The 24,068-nt window shown below is 42.3% G+C and overlaps 4 protein-coding genes across 6 annotated transcripts; 1 reads left to right on the forward strand and 3 right to left on the reverse strand.

Moving 5' to 3' along the window:
- Positions 1-2,303: 2,303 nt before the first annotated feature.
- On the reverse strand, positions 2,304-6,641 carry LOC127777888 (uncharacterized). 2 transcript variants are annotated; one of them, XM_052304510.1, is made up of 6 exons: positions 5,753-6,641; positions 5,620-5,676; positions 5,460-5,516; positions 5,293-5,382; positions 4,957-5,034; positions 2,304-2,528 (listed from the first exon to the last, which is right to left on the reverse strand). In XM_052304510.1, exons 1-5 carry the CDS (start codon positions 6,530-6,532, stop codon positions 5,005-5,007), a joined length of 1,014 nt encoding a protein of 337 aa, XP_052160470.1. In that variant the 5' UTR covers positions 6,533-6,641; the 3' UTR covers positions 2,304-2,528; positions 4,957-5,004. The 2 variants fall into 2 exon arrangements, with proteins under 2 accessions (XP_052160470.1, XP_052160469.1); XM_052304509.1 differs by having other exon boundaries at positions 2,304-2,554; positions 5,753-6,640.
- Positions 6,642-7,320: 679 nt separating this feature from the next.
- LOC127776627 (proteasome subunit beta type-5-A-like) lies at positions 7,321-10,197 on the reverse strand. Its single transcript, XM_052303111.1, has 7 exons — positions 9,968-10,197; positions 9,724-9,853; positions 8,700-8,806; positions 8,495-8,629; positions 8,302-8,405; positions 8,113-8,213; positions 7,321-7,664 (listed from the first exon to the last, which is right to left on the reverse strand). The coding sequence occupies exons 1-7, from the start codon at positions 10,094-10,096 to the stop codon at positions 7,537-7,539; spliced, it is 834 nt and encodes a 277-aa protein (XP_052159071.1). The 5' UTR covers positions 10,097-10,197; the 3' UTR covers positions 7,321-7,536.
- Positions 10,198-10,603: 406 nt separating this feature from the next.
- LOC127776629 (probable thiol methyltransferase 2) lies at positions 10,604-14,394 on the reverse strand. The gene is made up of 8 exons (XM_052303112.1): positions 14,220-14,394; positions 13,543-13,673; positions 12,873-12,959; positions 12,501-12,601; positions 12,329-12,428; positions 11,506-11,552; positions 11,288-11,366; positions 10,604-10,984 (listed from the first exon to the last, which is right to left on the reverse strand). The coding sequence occupies exons 1-8, from the start codon at positions 14,371-14,373 to the stop codon at positions 10,931-10,933; spliced, it is 753 nt and encodes a 250-aa protein (XP_052159072.1). The 5' UTR covers positions 14,374-14,394; the 3' UTR covers positions 10,604-10,930.
- Positions 14,395-15,228: 834 nt separating this feature from the next.
- On the forward strand, positions 15,229-19,779 carry LOC127776552 (F-box/LRR-repeat MAX2 homolog). Of its 2 annotated transcripts, none has more exons than XM_052302966.1 (3): positions 15,229-18,252; positions 18,390-18,959; positions 19,059-19,779. In XM_052302966.1, exon 1 carries the CDS (start codon positions 15,327-15,329, stop codon positions 17,499-17,501), a length of 2,175 nt encoding a protein of 724 aa, XP_052158926.1. In that variant the 5' UTR covers positions 15,229-15,326; the 3' UTR covers positions 17,502-18,252; positions 18,390-18,959; positions 19,059-19,779. The 2 variants fall into 2 exon arrangements, with proteins under 2 accessions (XP_052158926.1, XP_052158925.1); XM_052302965.1 differs by having other exon boundaries at positions 15,229-18,232; positions 18,304-18,959.
- Positions 19,780-24,068: the final 4,289 nt, after the last annotated feature.

The raw sequence follows: 24,068 nt of genomic DNA on the forward strand, positions 1-24,068 counted from the left end.
ACATGGCATATTCCGATTGACCTAATATACAAATATATATTGGACACACCATGTATTTGAAGATCATGCTGCATGTATGGTCATGTGTGATGAACAATATAATTGGCTCTGTAGGTGATGTTGATGCGTGACGTAGCTGAGAAACATCGTCTGAGATATATAGTTGGATTTTAGAGAATCCATGGTTATTACGGTCTATGTATGTTACATATAACATGTTAACACTAATTCAAGTTAAATTGGAAACACTTAGTGCTGGGAGAAAATAGTAACGGAAATTCCCGATCGACCGAGCGCCGTTTTCGTATAAGGGGTATCGTTTCCGACCGTTACCCTTTTTGGCTGTACCTAAATTTTGTTTTTTCTAATTTCTTTCTGTATTATATTAATATCAACACTGAATAGTTTCAATGATAAATATTCCGATGGAAAGAGATGCTACCTATTCCAATCGTTTCCGACCGTTTTTACACGTAAGTTATCTCGCTATTTTTTTCTTTATCAATAATGGATACTATTTTCCAAAATTGAAATCTTGCTACGAGTACAAGTAGTTCTAGAAAATAAAAAAAAATCTTGCTACGACTATAAGGCTGTGTTTGCCAGAGATGTTCCCATCTGGAAAAGTATTCGCGGAAAACGGAGCAGCCCATTAGTGCGTGATTAATTAAGTATTGGCTATTTTTTAAAAAAATAGATTAATTTGATTTTTTAAGCAACTTTTGTATAAGAACTTTTTTTAAAAAAAACACATCGTTTAGCAATTTGAGCATGCGCGCGAAAAACGAGAGAGAGGGGTTAGGAAGAGGGAGTGCCGAACACACCCTAAGTGGTTCTAGGAAACTTCATTGATCAATTACAATGGTTTAGGAGTAAACAAAATTTAAGTTTTTTTTTAATTTATCATGTTTTCACTTAGCAATCGGTTTCTATATAGGAGTAGTATTTTTTTCGCAGGTCGGCCGGACGAGCACCGGTCTAATTTTATTAGGTACTGACAATGTGGATACGAATATCTGAACAAAGGTGTTACAGTATCAGTTATCACCCTCTAGTGGAAGATTTTAATCAGCGGGGTGGTTGGGAGAGAGAAGCATTTCATTTTTCTATTTGTAACAAGTCAGCATGAAAATGATATTAAGCGGCACAAGAGTCGTGTCAACTGAGTAATCCTCTAAATTATGCATGCCTAGTCTGTCGATCGAACCACACTATGCAACCACCCTCCTAGAGTTATGAGTAATATCCATAGAAAAAGAAGAATGGTCATGCGTGCATGCTGCATGCAGGTGTTTAGAAAGGCAAACGCATTAGTTATATATCGTCATAACTCATAACCAATCCTACTTTGGTCAAGTAAAATAAGCTAAGTCCCGTTAAACAAATTATTTAGAACCCGGTCCTTCCACGAGGGTGACCTGGTCAAGAAAACAATACAGAAAGACGAACTAGAGTGGACAGTGGAGCATCTTATCTGGTCAAGAAGTGATTGGTGGGAAGGGCTCCATTTGAGAGAAGAATAATAAAGAGTGAAAAGAAAATTAGAAAGACGGCCAACAAGATAAACTTAAAAGATAGAAGAAGGCAGGAAAATGAATAATACTAATTGACAATTAAAAATGTAATAAAAATTGCAAAAGAAATAAATTGCATGTTGTTGAGATCGACATGGCCTCCAAACGTAAACCTTGACTACTACAGAACATTAAAATACCCAATTAAATTATTACATAACGAAAGTACCTTTGGGGCAATTCTACACACATTTTGATTTTCATTTATCTAATCAAAATACTTGATCTCATATATTGATAGTCAAAGTTTAAAACATTTAGTCTGAAAACATGCCCATAGCTAAATGATTTTTTTTAACAGAGAGTATGATCCGCCAAGAAAACAAAAGAAAAAAAAGTCTTTTTTTTTCTAGACCACTTAACCCCTAAACAATTTCTCAGCTCATTTTATACCTTTAACTATTGAGAACCATTCACCTTACTCCCTAACAATATTTATATTTTATGGTTCTCTATATATAAGTTGTATTAAATTTGGGTGGGATTGATATATGCATTATCACGTACCTCTTAACATTCTTTTATGACTGTTTACATAGGTTGAAAGCACTTGAGACTAATTGAACATATAGATTTTAAATTTCAAGCAAATAGTCATGAAAATATTTTAGAACTTTGATAATGATGTCATTTATTTTAGAAAATTTCTAGGAAAAGCTCTACAAAATTTTAGTTGAAAATACAACTCGTATAAAGAGAAAAAAAGAAAAAGAAATACTATTAACCAAGTGATCCAATGAAATGTTTCAAGGGGAGTAAACTGGACTAACATCCCATGCATGATTGTTAATAAGCATATTGATAGGATATACATCATTTTCCCCTTAAAAACTAACATTGTCTATAGCTGACTAGTGACTATGATATTGCCTCCTTCCAATGTACTACAAGATCAAAGACTCTTCGGCTTGTCCGATCAGATAGTCGCTAATCAGTTCCTTCTCATCACATGGACTGCAAAGTAGTACTTGTTACATGTCCTGGCAGATCAGCGGTTTGAAAAAAAGAATACTTATTAGCTGTAGCATATCCAGGTTAATTTAGGTCCCAAGTTTCTCCCATTATGAGGTATACATCCTATACATCTTTGAGCAATACTCTTTCTGTTTCTAAATGTAAGGGATTCTCGCTGAATATGGACATGCACAGAGGTAGTTATAAAGGAGATATTAAAACTAATCATACAAGTTAGAATAGATAAGAAAATCTTTGTATCTACCATTGATGTTTCCTCCAATCTTTTAGAGATATTGGTATTAAACGTTAGGGCACAGGAGGTATACCAGCCTCTGCATCTAGGATGAACACAACCATCTTAACCTCTTTACTAATGCTATGAGATATACATAGCTCCTAAGTATCAGAAATGTCTGCGAGGAAAAAAATTGTCAGAAATGTCTTGACATCGTCAACTGTTTTCACTCCACTTTTGTTCTGATCAATTCAACAAATTTATTTATTTATTACCTCTCAAATGACGTCAAACATCTATATTGTCAGTTTAATTTTTAGTCCAAAGTTAAGAGTATTGATTTTAATAAAGCCTTGTATTTTGGACGTGTAGTAGTAGTATATTTTAAGATTTGTGCCTTGGTCTTCTTAAATTCTGTGATGGACCCGTATTTTTAAGTAAAGAAGGCATCGGCCTTCCTAATTGGTGTTCAGATAGTACGACCACTAGTTTCCAGCAAATTACAAATATTTTTTTCTTGCCTGTGTCTTGAATAGGCACTTTGATCAGTTTCTTTTATTATACAAATATCCATTTCAAATAATGCTGCAACTAGACATGTGTGATGGGCAGTGTTGTTAAGGTGGTAAGGCGGTTTAAGGCGACCCACCACTGCCTTAGTGCCATAGCGCTGAGGCGTAAGGTGTTGCGACGCCTTATGAGATGATTGAGGCGTGATTAGTGGAGGATATGGTAGAGAAATTAGGAAGAAAAAAAAAAGGAAATTGGTAAAACCGTAAAAGGCCCACTAAGCCAGGCAGCCAGCCCACCAAAGACCAACATTAGTCTTCATACCCACGTGTTTTATGCCCTAAGAGACATCGTACGCCACCAGGCACCAGCCACCATGACGAGAAGAGGCACCAGCCACCATCAATGTCTCTGGCCACTTCTTTCTCTTTCTCTACAAGCCATCTAGGTTCCATGATGAGCTTACCTCTTCTTCCTTCCCTTTCTCTACTGGTTTTTCATGTTCCCTTTCTGTACTCGTTTTGCCTCTAAGGCGGAGGAAACATAAGGCGGAGTGGACGCCTTGACCTCCGCAACCGCCTTAGTGCTATAGCGATGCCATAGCGACCCCTTAACAACCATGGTGATGGGTAGTGGGCTGAGAGGTCGAGGTCCTTGTGTCCGTAGGCAACGGTTCCGTCATCCTACGGTAGGTCAATTGGATAGTGTCTGTTAGGTTGGGTCCTTCCCTCCATTTATATAAGGATGGATTATAGTGTCGTTCTAATTAAGAAATGAATCAGAATTACTCTCCTCCAGCTCCATCTATATAAGGATGGATTGTATCGTTCTTCTAATTAAGCAATGAATCAGAATTAGTCTCCCCCAACCTAAGAAGTGATCGGCTTGAGCTTGTCTATCTCAAACAAGGAAATGGCCTCTCACTTCTCATCCTTCTTAAATAGTCAAACAGGCTAAGAGCTAACTTCATCGAAATTCCCCCTTTTTAGAAGATTGGCAGCAATTCAAGGCTGTTTATGTGGTATTGACTGAGAATGGACGGCATTCGTGTGTTTTTCTTCTCTTCATGCGAGCTTGAACATGCACATATTCATTATTAAACCTCCACATTTTTGGTGCCTAGAAATATTCATTCCATATGGGTCAAATTGTAAGTTCCGACACATAACCGGATACCCCCATATTTGGGGTTCCCTTGAAAGTTAGAGAGCAGCCTTTGACTGTTTGTATTTGTAGAATCATAGCTTGTAATACTGTAACTTGTACTGAAACACTTAACAGTCTACTTGGAATCACAAGTTTTAAATTTCAGTGTAGCATTTTATTCATTCTTTTGCCCTTGTCAAAGAGGAGATATTTGTACTAGTTCTGTCACACTTCAAATAAAGGGCAACACCCAACTAGCTGGACCTTCGTTTCAAGCAATTACAAATGAATACAACTGGTCACAGAGGTAGAGACCTCTCTCTAATATGATATCTAGTGCTCAGGTGGGAGAATGAGCTAATGCTCAATCAGGTAATCAAAGAACAGCAGTTTATATAAACTGCAATAGTGTAGATCAGATAATCTTAGGTAGAGCCCAGAATTCAAGATAATGATTTATTGTACTTATACGCTTGCCCTCAATTACACTTATTAGTGGAATTATCCTACAAACACTGAAGCTCTGCTACATACCAGACTGTGATGAGCATGCCTGCTTGGATAGTACGGAAGCCTTTTTCTTCAGTTCACGTGTATGCAGCAGATTATGTCCTTTCAAGTTTGCATTACAAATCATATTAGTTATAGTATTACTATCAAGATCCACATGAATAAGCTGTCACAACAGTTATGTTTCAGGGAGGTGATGTGAAAACCAGACAAAAATCAAACAGGTGATTTATGTACTCCTCAATCAGAATAGGAGATTGACGAGAAAACAACAGTAGTATTATCTTGAACAACAAAATGTTCACTTCACATTCTATTAGAGTTATTTTTTTATGCAGGTGACTAACGCTAGGCACAAACCTTTTCATAAGCTCCACCATTCCCTTTCTCATGAACATCTCCATTATTGTCATTAATTGAAGAGCTGTTCTTCCCCACATTGGAATTTTCCTGAAGGTAAAACTAGTCAGATTTCTCCTAGCCAACAATCTCAACAGAAATCAATAAGAATTTAATAAGTTGTGCACCTTCATCGCATCCACATCACTCAAAGATCCGTCATTTTTTCCAGTCTCAACATCTTCCTGAAATGAAACAACCAAGAACAATGTGACCAAAGATCAGTAACACATTCAATTAATTTGCACAGCAACATTACACCCACATTACTGAAAAAAAGATGCATACCTTCTCTGCAACCTGATCTTCAGAAGAGATCGTCTTCTCAACAGCATCAACATTGTTCTGAAATCAAGAACTGAATCAGACTAAGTAATACTACTAGCTAGCAGCCTCAGCAATGAGCAAGCTAGACCTCTACCTCTTGGGCAGCGACGGCGGCAGCGGCCTCGGCGGCGGCGAGTGCCTGGCCGAGCGTGCCGCGGGGGTCGATGACGACGCTGGGCATCCTGTCGATGTCCCAGCCGAGCACGCGGCAGATGGCGGCGGCGAAGGCGCGGTGCGCCCGGGGCCTCCCGCAGCGGGTGGCGGCGCGGGCGTGCTGGACGAGGCCGACGCAGCCGGCGAACCTCCTGGCCTTCCCCTTCCTCCCCACGCACGCCATGCACACGAACTCCCCTCCCTCCCACCCCCGCTCGTAGTGCCCCCGCAGCGCCGCGTCCCGCTCGAACAGCCCCATGAAGAACCCCGCCGCCTCCTCGCCCTCCGATTCAGACCCTTCCTCCTCCACCACCTCGTCGTCGTCGTCCGACCCGCGGTTGGAGAAGAACTCCTCGGCGGCGCGGAGCGCGGCTCGCTGCGAGAGCGATCCAGGCGAAGGCTGCTTCTGCTGCGGCGGGCGCTGCGCGGGGGAGGAGGCGGCCTTGTTGTCGTGCCAGGTTGTCGGGGAGGCGGGCGGAGACGGCGCGAGGGGCCACTCCGGGCCGGATTCCTCCCGCTGCTGCTCCTGGGCGCGGCGCTCGAGCCTCCTGCGCCTCCGGCGGTCGACGCGGCGGAGGGTGGCGACGGAACCGGAGCCACGAGGAGGGATGGGAGCGGGGGCGGCGCGGCGCCAGAGGGAGTGGAGGTAGAGGACCTCCTCGGCGAGGAGGCGTTCGCGGTCGGCCCCGGGAGGCAGCTGCTCGCGGTGGCGCCGCCGCATCGCCGGCTGCTCTGCTCGCTCTAGTCTAGTAGAGGGGAGAAGGGGTCGTGGGGTTGGTTGCGAAATCCGACGGCTCGGAGGCCAACCGTCGCGCTGCGCGTGGCGTGGGAAGGTTAGCAGCTGCAGCGCCGCACCCGCAACACAACGCAAGATCGACGCAGGTCAAATTACAGTTACTCCCTCCATCCCCTCGTTGTAATTCAAGTTCAAATTTAAATTTAAACTAGAATAGTACTCCCTCCATTCCAAAATTTTACAACTTTTGGACACAGCTGTCCAGATTCATAGCTAAAAATGCTTATATTTTGGGACAGAGGTAGTATATGGTTATTTTGAGATGAAGGGAGTATATTTTCTCTAAAATAGAAACATAATGATTTATTCAAATGTTATTGGAGTAAAAGTATGTCCATTAAATTCTGAAGCTAGAGTGCCAGGCATATTTACAATATGCAAAACCGTGTGTGGTTATCACATGTGATAACCCTTTCAGTTTATGAAACAACAGTATATCTCACAGTATTTGTGGTAACCACCAAAACATGAGATGGCGGTAACCCCACCCTAAATGGTTGGGTAAACCCTGAACATATCCAGGTTAAAAAATTTGTTGGATATAGAGCTCTCAAACCGTTTGAATCTAATCAATTCAACAGTTTGAATCTAATCAATTAGTGATTATACATAAAAATTAGTGATATTTATTATGTGTATTCAGCAACGAAAAGGCGTGATATCGAGAAACATAGGTGAACGCAGCACAGGCAAGGCATACGGAGTCGGGGCACTACCAATGTAAAGGAAACATGAATAAAAAGCATCTATACGAGTCTACAATCACATTTGCGGTAGCAGTAACGTAAAGTTAATGAGAAACATCAGCTGATCTCAAAAGAGATCTCTCAACATCGACGAGAGAAACATGTCCAAACAAGTTCATAGACAGGGGCGCTTCTACAGTTCACAGCCCTGGATACCATGCGCCAGATTGGGCAGAGGGAGGTTTAAGCAGCTGGGGCATCGGCCATTTCCTGCTCGACAGGAGTGGCCTCAACCGGGTAGTACTTGTAGTGCAGCTCCCCAACATCATCTCCAGAAAGCTTCGTCCAGCCGTTCGGGCCAACATGGTAAACTGAAATTCAAACAAAAGGATAACGTCAGTTCTGGCACAATCCCACAATTCATGTTTGAACTAACAAAAGCGGGGTGCAGTCAGCAGATAATCAATAGGATCTTCATTTTGTAACTGTGCCCTCCAAAAGTCCTATGTAGCACACATAATTTCCCCCAATCGTAACAAGCGAAAGGTACTTCAGCATTATTTGTTGATTGGATCACCAATGCTGTTACCAAGGTGCTAAAATGCATATCTAATAAAAATTGTTGATGACTAACAATGTATCAATGATATACCCTAAAGGTTGTTTGATGTTACTGTTAAATGCAGTAAGATGGATTGATTTAATATGAATCCAAGCCATAATTAAGGCAGACAGTTGTGTGGAAAGTGGAAACATGACAGGAATAGAAATTATCACAAGAGATATCATGAAGCAGAGACCGGTAAACAGAAAGCATACCGCTAACACAACCACCACTTGCCCCATCACGGAATGTAGCTTGGTAAATAGCCCGCCTTGCTAACTCAGCAGCTTCCTCAACTGGCATCACATAGCGGTAACTGAAAAGCGGAAGTTCATACGTAAGTAACACAGTATAAGCAAGCAGCAAAGCAACATAAAAGGAGGTAAATAAAAGATAAAACCTACCCCTCGTCCAAGATACCATAGGCATACAGAGAACCTGATCCAACAGAGAATCGGCTTCCCATGAGCCTTGCGCCCTCACTATCAACATAGTACAAGCCAGGACCCTAGATCGAGATAGAACACATTAAGTATAGAGTAGCACACAGCACATAAACTTAAGACTTCTAATCAAAGGCATGTAGGCTGAATTCACCTTCTCATCCCATCCAGCAATCATTGTACCAATTGACAGTCCCATCCCACGGTAGGAGTACAGGATGTTGGCCAAAAGCTTTGAAGCACCAGCAATAGAGATCCTCCGCTTGTTCGCGAGCTCATGGAGTCGGCACTGAAAAGCATAACCTACTTTTAGTTCTCTGCAATGATGAAATGCAAGTACAATCAAGTTGAAATCTAACCTTGATGCCCAAGTTCCTATGCCAAAATTGACAATCAGCAGCACCTCCTGCCATTGTTCCAAGCATGTACGGATTTATTTCAATAATTTTCCTCACAGTTTGCGAAGCTGCAGGTAAGAAGAAATGTGATATTAAGACCCAATAAGAAAGATTAAGTGACCATCCTTGCAATAAAGCAAGGTCTTCTGAAACAGCAACAAGCATTTTGACAAAGTTACTTTTCTATGATAATATTCAAAGACAAGTTTTTACAAAAGGATTAGAACTTGTAATAAGAAAATAATAGCGCTTAGGGTCATTGTGTTGTACTGTCAGTTCAGATCAGTGATTTCCACACAAAACAGTGTAATTCTCTAGAGTACAGGGTTGAACTTTATATCCATCCAAAGCACAAAGAGCATAAATGATAAATAGGTAAGCATAAAAGCCTGACCTTCGCAAAACATTTGACTCATCATGTACCACTGTACACAACTTGCATCCTAGGGTAAATCTTTTCAAAGCAAACCTTTTCCCACCAGAAACCTAGCTTATCTACACTACATCAAATCCCAATCTGTCGACAAATAGTTCTACGCTATCCATTAACACTAAATAAAGTAAACTATCTTCCTAAATAAACTAGTTTACAGTATAAAGCCTTCACCACACCATTCATAACCAAACACTACCAACTAGTTTCCTTCGTTCTCTGATAAAGTGTAAAAGAACCACTGTATGCAGATTTCCCTACTCTAGTCTAGTCTAGTTATTGAATTAAGAATCTCCCTATCAATTCCAAACCTAAATATCACTGGAGAACACAAATCTCGTAGATAACCGCAAGTCCGCAACTTTCCATGCACCTATAAGTATAAGCTCTTGCTACTCCACCCATCGACAGACCAATGCATCAAATTCCGCATTAAGATCTAAACTTCTCAGGCCCGAATCACACGACCGCATCACAAATTAAGCGCAGCTGCCAAACCCTAAGACGCCCCTAAAATCGAAGCGCGAGAGAGGAAGAGGGCCGAGCGCTCACATATGTATCCGCCCATGCTGGCGCGGGAGTCGGCGGCGACGATGACGCCCTTGTCGAAGATGAACGCGAGCGTGGTCGTTCCCTTCTTGTGCTTCAGCATCTCCTTGGTCTCCTTCTGGAACCCGTCGAACTGCCCGCATCCCCCACCCACACACACCACCAGAGATCAATCGAGGGTTTAGAAACTTAAGAGAATCAGATCGCGGCAAAAGGGGATCGAAATCGACAAAGCTAGGGCACTCACGTCGGCGGGGCAGGTGGGGAGCTCCATGGCGGGCAGGTCGGCGCCGGCGCCGAAGAGGCCGCCGTCGTCCTCGCCGCCGGCGGCGTGGGCGGCGAAGTTGTTCTCCATGGCGGAGACGTCCAGCTTCATCGCGGCGATGGCGGCGAGAGGCGGAGGCGATGCAGTGAGTTTTTTCTCTCTTTTTTTCTTTTTTTTTTTCCTTTCTTGCGATATAAGAAGAACCCGAGACTCCGAGAGCTTTGCTTGGCGAGGCTTTATGCGGAGAGAGGCGGGGGGTTTGGGCTTCGTTTCCTGGTCGGGTCCGCTTTATGGGCCCATGGCCCATCTGTCAGAGGAACAGGCTTGTTTCGAGTCGGATAGGCCCATGTTTGCATTGCTGCTTGACTATTCGGATTCGTTTGAGATTTCGACGGGTAACGGAAAGGCTAAAGCAGGTGAAATTGGGTGGATGTTTTCTGAATGCGCGAGAATTCAGTGAAAGTTGGAAATTTTAACAATTTATTATTTGCCACTTTGTTACATGTGAGTGCGTGATACGTTTTCCTCGGAGATGCAGACATGTCTTCTCATGTAGAAGTATCCGGTAATGTTATGATTCTGTACATCTTATGCAAATTTTTGTATCAGAATTTCAAATAGTTTGAAATTTAGTGTTCAGATTATTTTTCATCCATCATGCAGTCATACAGTTATAGTGCCTTCATTTTTCTAGGATCTTTTATTCCTTTTGTCCCTAATTCATTCAGTTACATCTTGAGCTGCAAGACTAGGCTGTTCACTTGTTCTGAATGCTGAAATCGCCTGACAACGACAAGTTGACAGCATCGCGAGCTTATTTGGAGTACATTTGTTGAGTCTTGGACTGCACGCATACACACATGTTCTTGGATCTTGAACATGAAGAATTGAATATCGACAACGAAAGCGAGCCCAAGAAAGAAACATGAACGCTGCATCCCTTCTTTATAGAGAAGATCCGGGTACAAATCTCTTCCACCTTCCCAGTTTCTCTTGACCCTAAAAATGATGTCAAAAATCAAAGACAATAACGCAAGCCCTCATAGTTGGAGTCAGGATTTTTACAGTGATTTTTGTAGGAGTTAGAATGTTAGATCAATCAATTCCCACAGGAATCAGTAACAAATCCCAAGTTTCAAAGGCACACAATCTCTTGTGCTTTTGCAAAAACTATCTAAAGACTATAACATAGTTGAGAAATCATTCATGTAAGTGACAATGTTGTGATTTGGATAGGCCATGACAATGAATCCTGAGGACAGGAAGAGTCTTACAAAGCTACTCAACAAAAACATCATGTACCTTGCGCGGTTTGATAGCTAGTTCATTGTCTTCCATGAGAATAGCCTTGAAACCCAATGGTTCTAGAACCTTCTGATAGCTGTGGTTGCGGAAAGGACAACGCAAGAGTACTGGGTAAGATTTTTGCACAACACAAGTTGCATCACAAAGACAGAAAAACGGAAGGTTCTCAGATAAAGCCTATGTCTGCCCTGGGGGCGAGGGAACAAATGACTTACTCGGTGACTGTATTATTGAATGGTGGTCCTCCTTCTTGGTCACTGATCTGTAATAAGAGATTCTCTTTACGGCGAACAAAACAGTTTTATTAAATCAAAAGAAGTGAATTGCTAGCTCCTAACTAATTTTACACCCACTTGACAGATGGTGCATGCTAGGGTAACGAGCTGAAATTAGTTCTGTTTATTGTTTTAGAGAACTGCCTCAATATGGATGAAGCAAAATATATTGGAATGATGTCAAAAGAAGTTTTAGCAGGTCCGTTTGTAATATCACCGGAGTATGCACAAATAGCTTCAGCTAATTGCTCAAAACCAATTTCCTACTTTTCAGGTGCATCCTAATATCTGTAGATGCATGATTTAGAAATGACTAAATAAGAAATCGGCCGCCAGAAGTTGGCTGCTTGTTGAAAGCTCTCGAGTTAGGAACACTAGAGGCAATACCTCATTGATTTACACCAAGCTATGAAAACCAATTTAATCAATTTCCCCATTGCCCATTTATGTATATGCTATCATAAATAGCAGCCAAAGAGTAGAAAATAACTCACTATGTTGATCCTCAAAACTTTTGTCAATCTAACAGAACATGATAAACATTGCTAGCTCCTTGCATAACAGTCCATAAGACAACTTGTATAGTTAACCCTACCTAAATTCTATTTTCTGTCTTCAGAAATAGCGAGTGCATACGAGGCTATGTCTTCAGAAGGATAGGCTATGAATACAAGCCTCAGACCTCAGCACAATATGATATGATTAGTACCATGACATCCTCAATGGAAAAGTAAACAAAAGAATAGATAGATTCTTCAGTTACCAAATATATAAGGGTGATTAGCTCTCCATGAGGTTTTAGAAGCCCACTAACTGTTTCTGCCCAAGCCAACCTCAAGCTTGGATCAAGTGCACAAAAGAACCTGTGTATATTAATAAAGGTCATTTAAGATGCCACAAGAATACGAAATCAACAGGATAAAATTAGCACATACGTATAATCGAAAATAAGATCAAATTGTTCACTTGGTTTCCACTTGAAGAAATCGTCAGCCAGAAAAGTAAAACAGTCTGCATTTGGCAAAGATGATGACCACTGGTATACCAACGGATAAAAGGATTAGATACTTCTATATAAATTTTAGAGCAACGGGTCTAACCAAAAACTATATTACCATTTATGTACTGAAATGTTCTTAAAAGTTCCCTATTAATGAAATAGGCAATCCTCCTGCCTAACTTTCAAAAAAAAAAGGGGGGGGGGGGGGGGGGTTCAAAGTGAAGTATCTGTGAAGTTCTAGGTTGCAAGCTTAATTAAGTTAACATAGCTTCTCATAAGTGATATCGAGAACTCGACTACAGCTCACCTGCTTAGCCTTCTCCACAGCTGTACTAGAAATATCCAAGCCAACAACAAATCGCTCAGGGCTTGCCAGAGCAACCACATCATATCCCTGTTACACAGAAGCGCCTCCATTGGAAAAGTTTCATGAACTGGTATTGAAAGACGCGAATATTAGGGAAGGACCTAATATCAAATAATTAAAAGGGGTGAGGCTTCGAACCCAGGTCGTCTAGCTCACCACCTTGTGGAGCTAGCCAGAAGACCCCTAGGCGTTTCTCTGAACTGGTATTGAAAGGGAACAACCGAGCAGGCAGGACCCTCGTAATATTCGATTCAAAGGATTTCCAAATCATAGGAATAGGAAAAGTAAAAGATTAGGATGCCACGTGCACTCCAATCCATAGGAATTTTTCCAAGAGATCTTACCTCATGCCAAGAATCATATGGAATAAGGTTGTAAGACTACAATACTTAGGAATTTGGTAGGATCTATCCTATGAAATGAATGATACATGGAGGAAAAAAATCCTATAGTTTCAATTCCTACAATAATCCTTGGATATCCTTTGAACCGATAATATAATTGTTCTTGTACATTGGGCAGGAACAAGAACAAGGAAAGCATCAATGATCATGCGGGGAAAAGAAAGCAGGCATAAGCATATGGCAAATGGGGTTTTTGATTCACTTGCCGTGCCGCATCCTGGAACCAGAGCTCTCCCCTTTGGGAGAGTTCCTGATTTAACGAGATGTTCGATGATAGGTGTTGGCTTCCCCAAATCCCACGGGGTTACGGCGGCCTCCCACGACTTCTCCCAGCCATCTGATTCAACAACATTCAAGAACAAGCAATTCCAAGTCAGGATGCTGTATCCACATGATAAAATGAAAGCACCCACAAGGTAGAACAATCTACTCTATAATCTCAACATCATCCTTCTCTTTCAGCGAAACCACATTATCTGTTGTTAACTTCAGCATGATTTCAGAGAGCAAACAAGCTCTCCAACTGCAGAATCTTCTCCTCAAAATTGTGGTCCTAGCTCATACAATGAGACAACCATAGTTTGAGTTCGACCAATGCTGTTTCAGCAAAGCCGTCAGGGAATCACCGGAAGAATCCCTTTCTACTGCCTCATTTTTCCTCCTCTTCAACACTAGGCCAAACAAATTTCCCCAACTACTCGCCCCCAACTCAATGATCCAATCCGCCCACACCCACCACCACCCGCACATGCGATACCATGACCCAAACCTAGAAACCCCCCCCCCCCCCCCCCCTCTCCTCAATTCCAACTCCCCCAAGTCCCCAACCAACAACCACCAGAGAGAGACAGAGAGCGAGGGGGAGAGCCCGATCCATCCTCACCTGCCGCGTCCCCGCGCTGCACGAGCTCCCGCAGCCTCCCCACCGCCGGGTTATTGCTCGGGTCCCTTCCGCCGCCGCCGCCCACCCTCGCCGCCGACGAGCTCATCGACGCGAAGAACCCGAAGCCGAGGCGAGAGCGAGGCAGCGCGTGCATACGGCTCGTAATAATAATGATAATGACTAATTACTCCTCCGTTTCATACAGGTTCATATTATAAATGGAATGATTTTTTTAGTGAAATTTTATTAAGTTTGATCAAATTTATAGAAAAGATTTAGTAATATATAAAATATTAAATTGGTTTTATTAAATCTTATATTGAATATGTTTTAATAATATGTTTGTTTTGGGTTAAAAACCATACTATATTTTTTATAATCTTATCAACCAACATTAACTTAGAAAAAGAGTCAAATACTCCCTTCGTTTAAAGTCAAACAATTTGAAGTTTGACCAAGTTTATAGAAAAAAATAGTAACATATTTAACCCAAGACAATTTATTATAAAAATATATTCAATTATTGATTTGGCTAAACTAATTTAGTATTATAAATATTACTATATTTGTCTATAAATTTAGTCAAGCTTTTGTAACCTGAAATAACCTGTACTCCCTTCGTCCCATTTCAAGTGTAGCCATGGTTTTTCGAGCCCAGCTTTGATTTTGTTTTATTTGAAAAAAATTTAAAATCATAAGTCACGAGTAAAGTACTATTCATGTTTTATCATCTCATAATAATAAAAATATTAATTATAAAAAAAATTAAATAACACGAACGATCAAATTAAACGTGGAAAGTTGCACTTAAAATGGAACGGATGGAGTATTGTGAAACGGAGGGTACTGTTAAAAAAGGAAAAGGTGAGGGTGTAATTATAAAAGTGGAAACGAAACGAGACGAAATAATTTAATCCGAAGGGGATAAGAGGATAAAATTATCAAAAAAATAAAAAGAAGGAAAAAAAAAAGGGAGAGCTGTCGAGTATATCACTTCGCTGTGTGGCTTCTCGTCCCCACTCGCTTCACCCCAAATCCCTCAACTGCAGCAAGAGAGAGAAAGAAGAGAGAGAGAGAGAGAGAGAGAGAGAGGAGTAGACGTCGCCCATGGCGGAAGAGGAGGAGGAGGAGGAGGTGGAGGAGGGGAGGTCCTCGTCGTCGGCGATACTGGACCTGCCGGAGCCGCTGCTGCTGCACATCCTGAGCTTCCTGACGGACGTGAGGTCTCGGCACAGGGCGGCGCTGGCGTGCGGGAGGATGCGGGCGGCGGAGCGGGCGACGAGGTCGGAGCTCTCGCTGAGGGGCGACCCGAGGTCGCCGGGGTTCCTGTTCCTCTCGCACGCGTTCCGCTTCCCGGCGCTGGAACACCTCGACCTCTCGCTCGTCTCGCCGTGGGGGCATCCGCTTCTCTCCTCCGTGCCGCCCTGCGGCGGCGGCGGCGGCGGCGGCGCGCCCTCGGCGTCGTCGTCGTCGGGGATGAACGTGTACCACCCCGAGGCGATCTCCGAGCAGAACGCCTTCATCGCCGCCCGCCTCGCGGGCTGCTTCCCGGCGGTGACCTCGCTCGCCGTCTACTGCCGCGACCCCACCACGCTCGCCAACCTCACCCCGCACTGGCAGGCCTCCCTCCGCCGCGTCAAGCTCGTGCGCTGGCACCAGCGCCCGCCCACCCTCCCCGACGGCGCGGATCTCGAGCCGCTGCTGGAGACCTGCGCCGCGCTCCGGGAGCTCGACCTGTCGGAGTTCTACTGCTGGACCGAGGACGTCGTGAGGGCGCTCACCACGCACCCTTCCGCCACCGCGGCGCTCACCCACCTCGACCTCGGCCTCGCCGCCGCCACCGACGGCTTCAAATCCTCCGAGCTTGGGCCAATCGCGGCCTCCTGCCCCAACCTCCGCAAGCTCGTGGCGCCATGCTTGTTCAACCCACGGTTCAGCGATTGCGTCGGCGACGACGCGCTGCTCTCGCTGGCCACCAGCTGCCCGCGGCTGACCGTCTTGCGGCTCAGCGAGCCGTTCGAGGCTGCGGCCAACATCCAGAGGGAGGAGGCGGCCATCACCGTTGCGGGGCTAGTCGCCTTCTTCGCGGCGCTCCCCGCGCTGGAGGATTTCACCATGGATCTGCAGCACAATGTGCTGGAGGCCGCGCCCGCGATGGAGGCGCTTGCCCGAAGGTGCCCGCGGATCAAGTTCTTGACCCTGGGTTCCTTCCAGGGGCTGTGTAAGGCCTCTTGGTTGCATCTTGATGGTGTTGCGGTGTGCGGTGGGCTGGAGTCACTTTACATGAAGAATTGCCAGGATCTCACGGATGCCAGCCTTGCGGCAATTGGCCGTGGGTGCCGGAGGCTTGCTAAGTTCGGCATCCATGGCTGTGACCTTGTCACTTCGGCTGGGATCAGGAGGCTTGCATTCACGCTTCGGCCTACTCTCAAGGAAGTCACTGTCTTGCACTGCCGGCTTCTGCACACTGCAGAATGTCTCACTGCTCTAAGTCCGATCCGTGATCGCATTGAAAGTCTTGAGATCAACTGTGTCTGGAACACAACCGAACAACCCTGCAGTGTTGCAAATGGCACCACCACCGAATGCGATCCTGAGGATGATGAGCTTTGTGAAGTGTACGAGTCTGCAGCCAAGAAATGTAGGTACATGGAATTTGAGGATCTTGGAAGCTGGGAGATGCTCAGGTCACTCTCCCTATGGTTCTCTGCTGGCCAGCTTCTCTCTCCGCTCATTTCTGCTGGTCTCGATAGCTGTCCCGTGCTTGAGGAGATCTCAATTAAGGTGGAGGGTGATTGCCGGACATGCCCACGACCTGCTCCAAGAACAATTTTTGGCTTAAGTGATCTTGCAGGCTTCCCAGTATTAGCCAAGATGAAATTGGACCTCAGTGAAGCTGTGGGTTATGCACTTACTGCACCAACAGGGCAGATGGATCTTTCACTATGGGAGCGATTTTATTTGCATGGTATCGAATCACTGCAGACTTTGTATGAATTGGACTACTGGCCGCCCCAAGACAAGGATGTGCACCACCGGAGCCTGACATTGCCAGCCGTGGGATTGATCCAACGCTGCGTTGGACTCAGGAAGCTTTTCATCCATGGCACCACACATGAGCACTTCATGACCTTCTTCCTTTCAATTCCAAACTTGCGGGACATGCAGTTGCGGGAGGACTATTATCCAGCCCCAGAGAATGATCTGATGTTCACAGAGATGCGGGCTGAATCTTGGCTTAGGTTTGAGGTGCAACTGAACAGCCGGCAAATTGATGATTAGTTATGTGGGCACAAAATGGTTTGAAGCTGAATACAGAGATTTATCTGGATGGTGCCATTGCTCCACTGTGCAATGGCAGGGGATTCCTGGTGAGTTGGTTATGATTATGGGTGGAGTCGTGTGTATTGCTGCAGTGCCATTGAGGAGAGTAGTATACTGGCAGCACTTGGATCTGTCAGCAAAGTAACCTTCTCCAGTTGCTTTTTTACCCCCTTTTTGATGTAATAAGAGAGTTGGGTCGGAAATGAGATATTTGCAGGAGATAAGATTATAAATTAGGCTTCATGGAAAATTTTCCAAGAAAAAAAAACATTTTGTTTTTAAGATGGTCTGAGTTGTGAACACCGGCAAGAGTAATTGGCAAATTGGCATGGTTCTAGCGGTTTGTAACATTTGAACTCTGTAAACAAAAGAAAAACGCCACTCGCTTTTCTTATGCCCTTTGCTTCATGGGTGAAAGTGGCTCATCTAATATTGGTCAGTGTTTTACTGTTTTCAATGGATGGGCAACGGAGTTCAGTACTACTGCGATAGGAAACTATTTTGATGTGTACATAACAGCTCTATTAATTCAAAATTATGTGCCTTTGCTCTTTGAGTTTATTTCTGTCCCTTTCCTTTTCCATTTCATGCACAGGCTTGGTGACAAATGGGATGGCATGTGCAGATGTGCAAGCCAGTTTTGCATGTCATTATCGGGCATGTTGAGTTGCAACACCGGCTACAACAAGGTTTACTTTAATACACAGCAGTAAGGATTTAATCTGATAGAATGTTGAAAGGTTTTCTCTTTTTTATGCAGGATTGAAAGCTGCTTTAGTTTCCAAGGAACAACCAATCAGTTCCATCAGAACTGACTACCACCATTTGCTGATTCGTTCTCTGCAGTGATCCCCAATGGAGACCTGGCCTTTGCTTCATCTCATCCTCAAACTGTAGCATGACAAGAAAGACGTGCGGAACAAGATCAGCATCAGAACATGACAAAAAGATTTTCGCACTAGAAGCCGGTTTATCCAATTCCTCTGCTTGCCTCTTCCATTCAGCTAGTTAAGATAATGCGAGATCACTGGTTTTGTCAAAGCAAATCCAGACGATTCTTGGTGCCATGGAAAAAGAAGTCGTCCATGAGTGAGAGAGCTCTCTTGTCCTAATCCATCAGCAAGGGCAATAATGCTTTTTTGATTAAGCAGCTGGAGGCCTCACAAAATAATGCTTAAGCAAGTACTACTACAGGATTAAAAGCTGGCCTCTAGAAGGAGTAGATTAGGTAGAGGAGAAGCTTCTCCTTTCCTCTTTTGCCACGTTGAGGCTTATTGCTCACATGATTGTCAATCAACCACGTCACACAAGCACATACACACACTTATTATTTGCTCATAGTTTTAGTTATTTATCAACATTTGGCAGATATGTGTTGGAAATTCAGATGCTCCTTGATGCCATTTTATCTTGCTGGTACATCTGCATAACTCGCTCATTACTATCTGTTGCAATATTATTATACATTTGGATATTTAATGTGCTGATCGCTTCTTGCTACCTATCTAATTTCAGAATGTCTTGAAAGCAAAGCTGGTGACAGGAGAGATGTCATATGAGCAGGCAGTCAGTTGAAGTCTTGTGGTTGCACCTCCCTTTCCTGCTGTCCTCTTTTTTTTTGTTTTCCCTGGTTTCTCTTCATCAGAATTAAAGCAGATAATTTTGTGGCGGCCGTGGATTTCAATTCATCTGATGATCAGCTAGTAATATTCTGCAAGTGCCTTCCGATAGAATTGAGCGATGATTCTGAGGTCAGATACTCATCAGATGCTCGAAGGATAAGTGGGTTTCAGACGATGCAGCTTGTGCAAAAGATATTAGCCGGCGAGTGAGGTGAGGCTACTAGCCTACTAGGCTTATCGCCTTGTATAAAACTAAAGGAGTCAGTACAGAGACATCAGGTAAAGTCAGCATATGCAGCTATCCATCTATGCATGCATGCACCAACTGCAAAGTAAAGGTAAAAGGGAAAGCTTTGTCTTCCAGGTGTATGGAAGAAAATTATCCTTGTGATGGTTATGCAACTCACTCTTTTGTTTGCACCCAGATATGTCATATTGGCTTTTTCACCATGGTGTCAAGGTTGATGTGAATGTGAATGTGATTCTACTAATTTGAGGTCATGTAGAGTAATTAAGTAAGCAAATGGAGCCCGTCATGTCGTCATGCACTGACAAGGATATAGTCCTATGGACCTCTATTTTGATTAATTGGTGGAGAAAATTCAGAGGAAAAATATGTGTGTGCTGGAATATGTTGGTATTTTTTTTTTTACAACCTTAACTTGTGATGATAATATTGTACAGTACACCAGTAGCTTTCTGCCGTGTAGATGCTGACGGCGCTAGCGATGCTAGCAAAACAACGTGCGTGAGGAGTGGTTTTCACAACCGATCCATTTACAAACATATGTTACGGCCCCCCTTGATTCAAAGGAAATTTATAGGAATTTTAAAGGATTTAATTCCTATAGGAATTTTTCCTATATAGCCCTTTGAATCAAAGGAATGAATCCTATAGAATCCTATAAAATTCCTATGGAATGCCTCTTCCCATGCAAATTTTGAAGGAAATTTAACATGAGGTTCTACCTCATGTTAAGAATCCTTTGAGTCTTTCTCTCTCCTCAAATTCCTGTGTTTTTCTTGCGGCTCAATCAAACGGTCATTCCTATGTTTTTCCTGTGTTTTGCAATCCTCTGTTTTATACTTGTATTCCTATCAGAATCCTATGTTTTTCCTATTCCTCCGTTTTTTCATTCCTGTGATTCAAAGGGGGCCTACAATTACTTTCGTGAGACACGTGTAAACACAAAACATATATACCTCGAGAGATTAATTTATTATCAATATATTATTCATGAGGTTGACGAAATTACTATAGATATCTTGTTAAGCTTGTATCTTCCATTATATTTTGTTAAGCATGTATCTTTCACTAAAGAATATGAAGAATACGAGGCATGTTGTATCATAAAGGAATCTAACCAAATTATATCATTATGTTTGATAGAACTTTTTTTCCAAAAATAGGCCCTAAACATATAGCGATGATATTTAACTCGGTGTATATAAATAAAGTACAACACTATATGATTAGGTGTTGTGCAACCTACTGCGTAGGATATGCTTTGTGAAAAGTAAGTAGCTTTACGGACCATCCTACGTGATTTATACAGTATCAAATCCTGTGACACCGTACCATAATAATCCATAAACACATTGTATGCTTAAATGTCACGACGCCAGTCCTGTTTAGCTCACACCAAACTTCCCCCAAACTTCCAATTTTCTATCACATCACATCAAATCCAAAACTTTCCACTCACATAAACTCCTAACTTTTTTTTTTAAACTACAAACTTTTCTCAAACTTCTCCCCAATTTCAGAAACTAAACACAGCCGAAGAAAGTTTTTGCGAGGGTTTTAGTTATAAAAATTGCTTTTTAAAAGGGGTAATTCGAGAAAATGCGCCACGTGGATAGACTACTAATTATAATCGATAACACTACGGCATGTAAGTAAGACCACGTGTATAGGTAATTAAGTACACGCCTTAATTGATTATTACGAAGGTTGATTCCCTCTGCAGCAAGGTCACGCAAGTACACGTGACACGTCTTGTTTAAGGGAAGAAATTGGAAGCATCGCTTGTGATCTTGCAGCATGCTAGCTTAATTAATCCATCGACTGAAATAGTTAAAAAAAAAATCTTCTCGTGCTTAATTTTATATTAAGAGATGAAATTAAGGGCGATTTATTAAATGCCACTGAAAATTCAACAGTTTTTAAGAGAGAAAAAAAAAACAACTGTGTTGATTCTCCTAGCAATTGATGATGTGGCGAGCATGCAACAAATGAGCTGAATTTTCAGTCAGATAGAAAAAAAAACCTTTATTTTTGGGTGGAATAAAATATAAAGAATTGAGTTGTGTGCCATCCTTTTCCTATTTGGTTAACGTCTCTTCGTGCAACTAGCTAGCTCTTGTTATCTGTTAATCAATTAATCTATAGAGCCCGATAATTTAATCTATCAATGATCCAAATTAACAGTAAATTAAACAGTGGGGCAACCACTGAGAAAAGTCGGAAGCTAGCTACTCCGTGATCTGCAGAGTTGGCATGCTATTGGCTCCTCGCTTGCACACATCGCACTCCGTCGTCTTCAGTGTTTGCTACAGCGAACAGCACTGCATGCAGCCACGCCGGAAAGGCGTAAATGGATTAAAAAAGTCACAAAAATTCCCGATCGATCAATTATCGTCTTCGTAAAAATGATATTATTTATGATGCTGGCCATGATATAAAATTAAAGTTATCGCTAACCATATAAAAAGTTAACGACCAACTAGAATATAAGGTTTAATTCTAGCTACGAGTCTGAACACATGTGTGTTTAGGGTTTGTAGGTTCAATTGTGTTTTTTATGGTGTGGATGATGTATTTAAGATGATATATAGGGGTTGTTTGGTTTTCAGGGACTTATTCCAAGTCCATGTCACATCGGATGTTTAGACACTAATTTGGAGTATTAAATATCTACTAATTACAAAACCCATTCCATAAGCTTGGATTAATTCGCGAGACGAATCTTTTGAGTCTAATTACGACATGATTTTGACAATGTGATGCTACGGTAAACTTTTGATAATTATAGATTAATTAGGCTTAAAAAATTCGTCTCGCGGATTAGCTCTCATTTATGAAATTAGTTTTTTTATTAGTCTATATTTAATACTCTAAATTAGCGTCCAAACATCCGATGTGACATGGCCTAAAAAGTTTTAGCCCTATCTAAACAGCGCATAGTTTCCAATCGTTTTTATCACCAGCTGAAAGCGAAAGGGAACTACTGCACACGTGGACTAGTAGCTTGGGGAACAGATCAGGTCAGGGAGGAGGTGGCCTTGTCTGTACTTCCTCGATCGTCAGAGATTGATACTGTCTGTCCTTGATCAGAGTTTGATATTAAATTCGTCACATGTGCAATGATCCTGGCACAGCGTAAAGCATGGCCTGATTACAATTATCACATGTACCCCGTAGTTTGGTGAGATTTGTCCATATGTATGAATCTGCTGGAGGCTTTAGATCAGATCTTCAAAATCGTGCAGAATCTGGCCGGCTAGCCTGAGAAGCAACTGCAAAAGAAAAGGAGCTATTGCATTTGGTATATATTTCTTTCCTTTGGTTTTCAAACTCTAGAAAGGACAGGGAGTTTCTCCTCTAGATTAAAAAGAAGAGAATTGATCTAGTTTACGAGAAAAATTGACCTAAAAGCATTGCAATTATATAATTGTATAGTTAAAAAAATAGACGTGAGGATCGCCAAAAATAACAACTAAAGATAAAACGCCATCATGAACCGCATGAATAACCATGATATTTATTATCTATCCCTTTGCATATAGTTTGATCTCTTTATTCTCTTGGAGAAAAATAATGCAAAATTTAGTGAAATATTTATTATGCATGTAAAACTGACAATACCTAGGAAGAGCTATATAGGCATCGATGTATTATGCATGTTATCATTTTCGGCCACACGCATATTCTTCCACTACATGATGGACGGTCACGCTCACGTTTTAGTAGGACCATTAACTACTCAGTTCTCCTTCAATCTAAAAATATAAACAATCCTACTTCTCAAGACTAAGGTTGAAGGAAAAAAAAACTTTGGTACTCCTCGTTAAACGAGGGTTGTTTAGGAACAAGATGTACAAAATTTAAACGAGAGATGATTGATGATGCAATAAGTATTAATATGCGGATGAATTTTAAATGTTTTGAAATGCTTACCACTGGACCCATGGCAAATAGTTAAATGCCCGAGTACCGCTATACGGTTTATTTAGGTAATGGAATGAAACATTCCGGCCTTTACTCAAGAGCTATAGCCAATTATTACAAGGTTCACACAGTGAGTACCGCTATATGTATGACCTATTTTTACAACTCATGTACAACTAGAGACGACGTATAATCATAGATCAATTAAAGCCGAGCATGTTCATAAGCACTATAGCCGTTTATAACCGTTGATCCAAATTCAGTTTTACGAGAGTTATACATGGTCGTATGCATAGCAATTTTTTAAATGCCCCCATGAATTCTAGATAGAGGGAGTACTGTTTCGTCTCATGTACGCTCCTTGCACCTAAATAGTAGTACTCTGATCTTAGTGGGGAATATTAGCATATACGGTGTTGATCAGTAACCTTGTTTTGGGAAGCCAGGAAACTCGGAAAATATACTAGAAAAGCAAAAAAAAAGGAGTGAACAATATTGCTAATTACGTACGTTTATATACACCCATGTGGTTCCTTTTCAACGCATCGAAACGATGGCACAGTATGTACACAGGTGATCGATTAACAATAAAGCATCTTTGCAAATCGCAGCTAGCTAGCTAAGCTAAGAAGGATTAAGATAGCATGAGCGCTTTACTACTACAGGAGTGTGGGCGGCGTTTAGTGCGTCCCACCACCATGTATGACGCCACCGTGCTGATATCCTCATAGC

Source organism: Oryza glaberrima, chromosome 6, assembly GCF_000147395.1.
Source record: "Oryza glaberrima chromosome 6, OglaRS2, whole genome shotgun sequence".
Classification (NCBI taxonomy): Eukaryota; Viridiplantae; Streptophyta; class Magnoliopsida; order Poales; family Poaceae; genus Oryza; species Oryza glaberrima.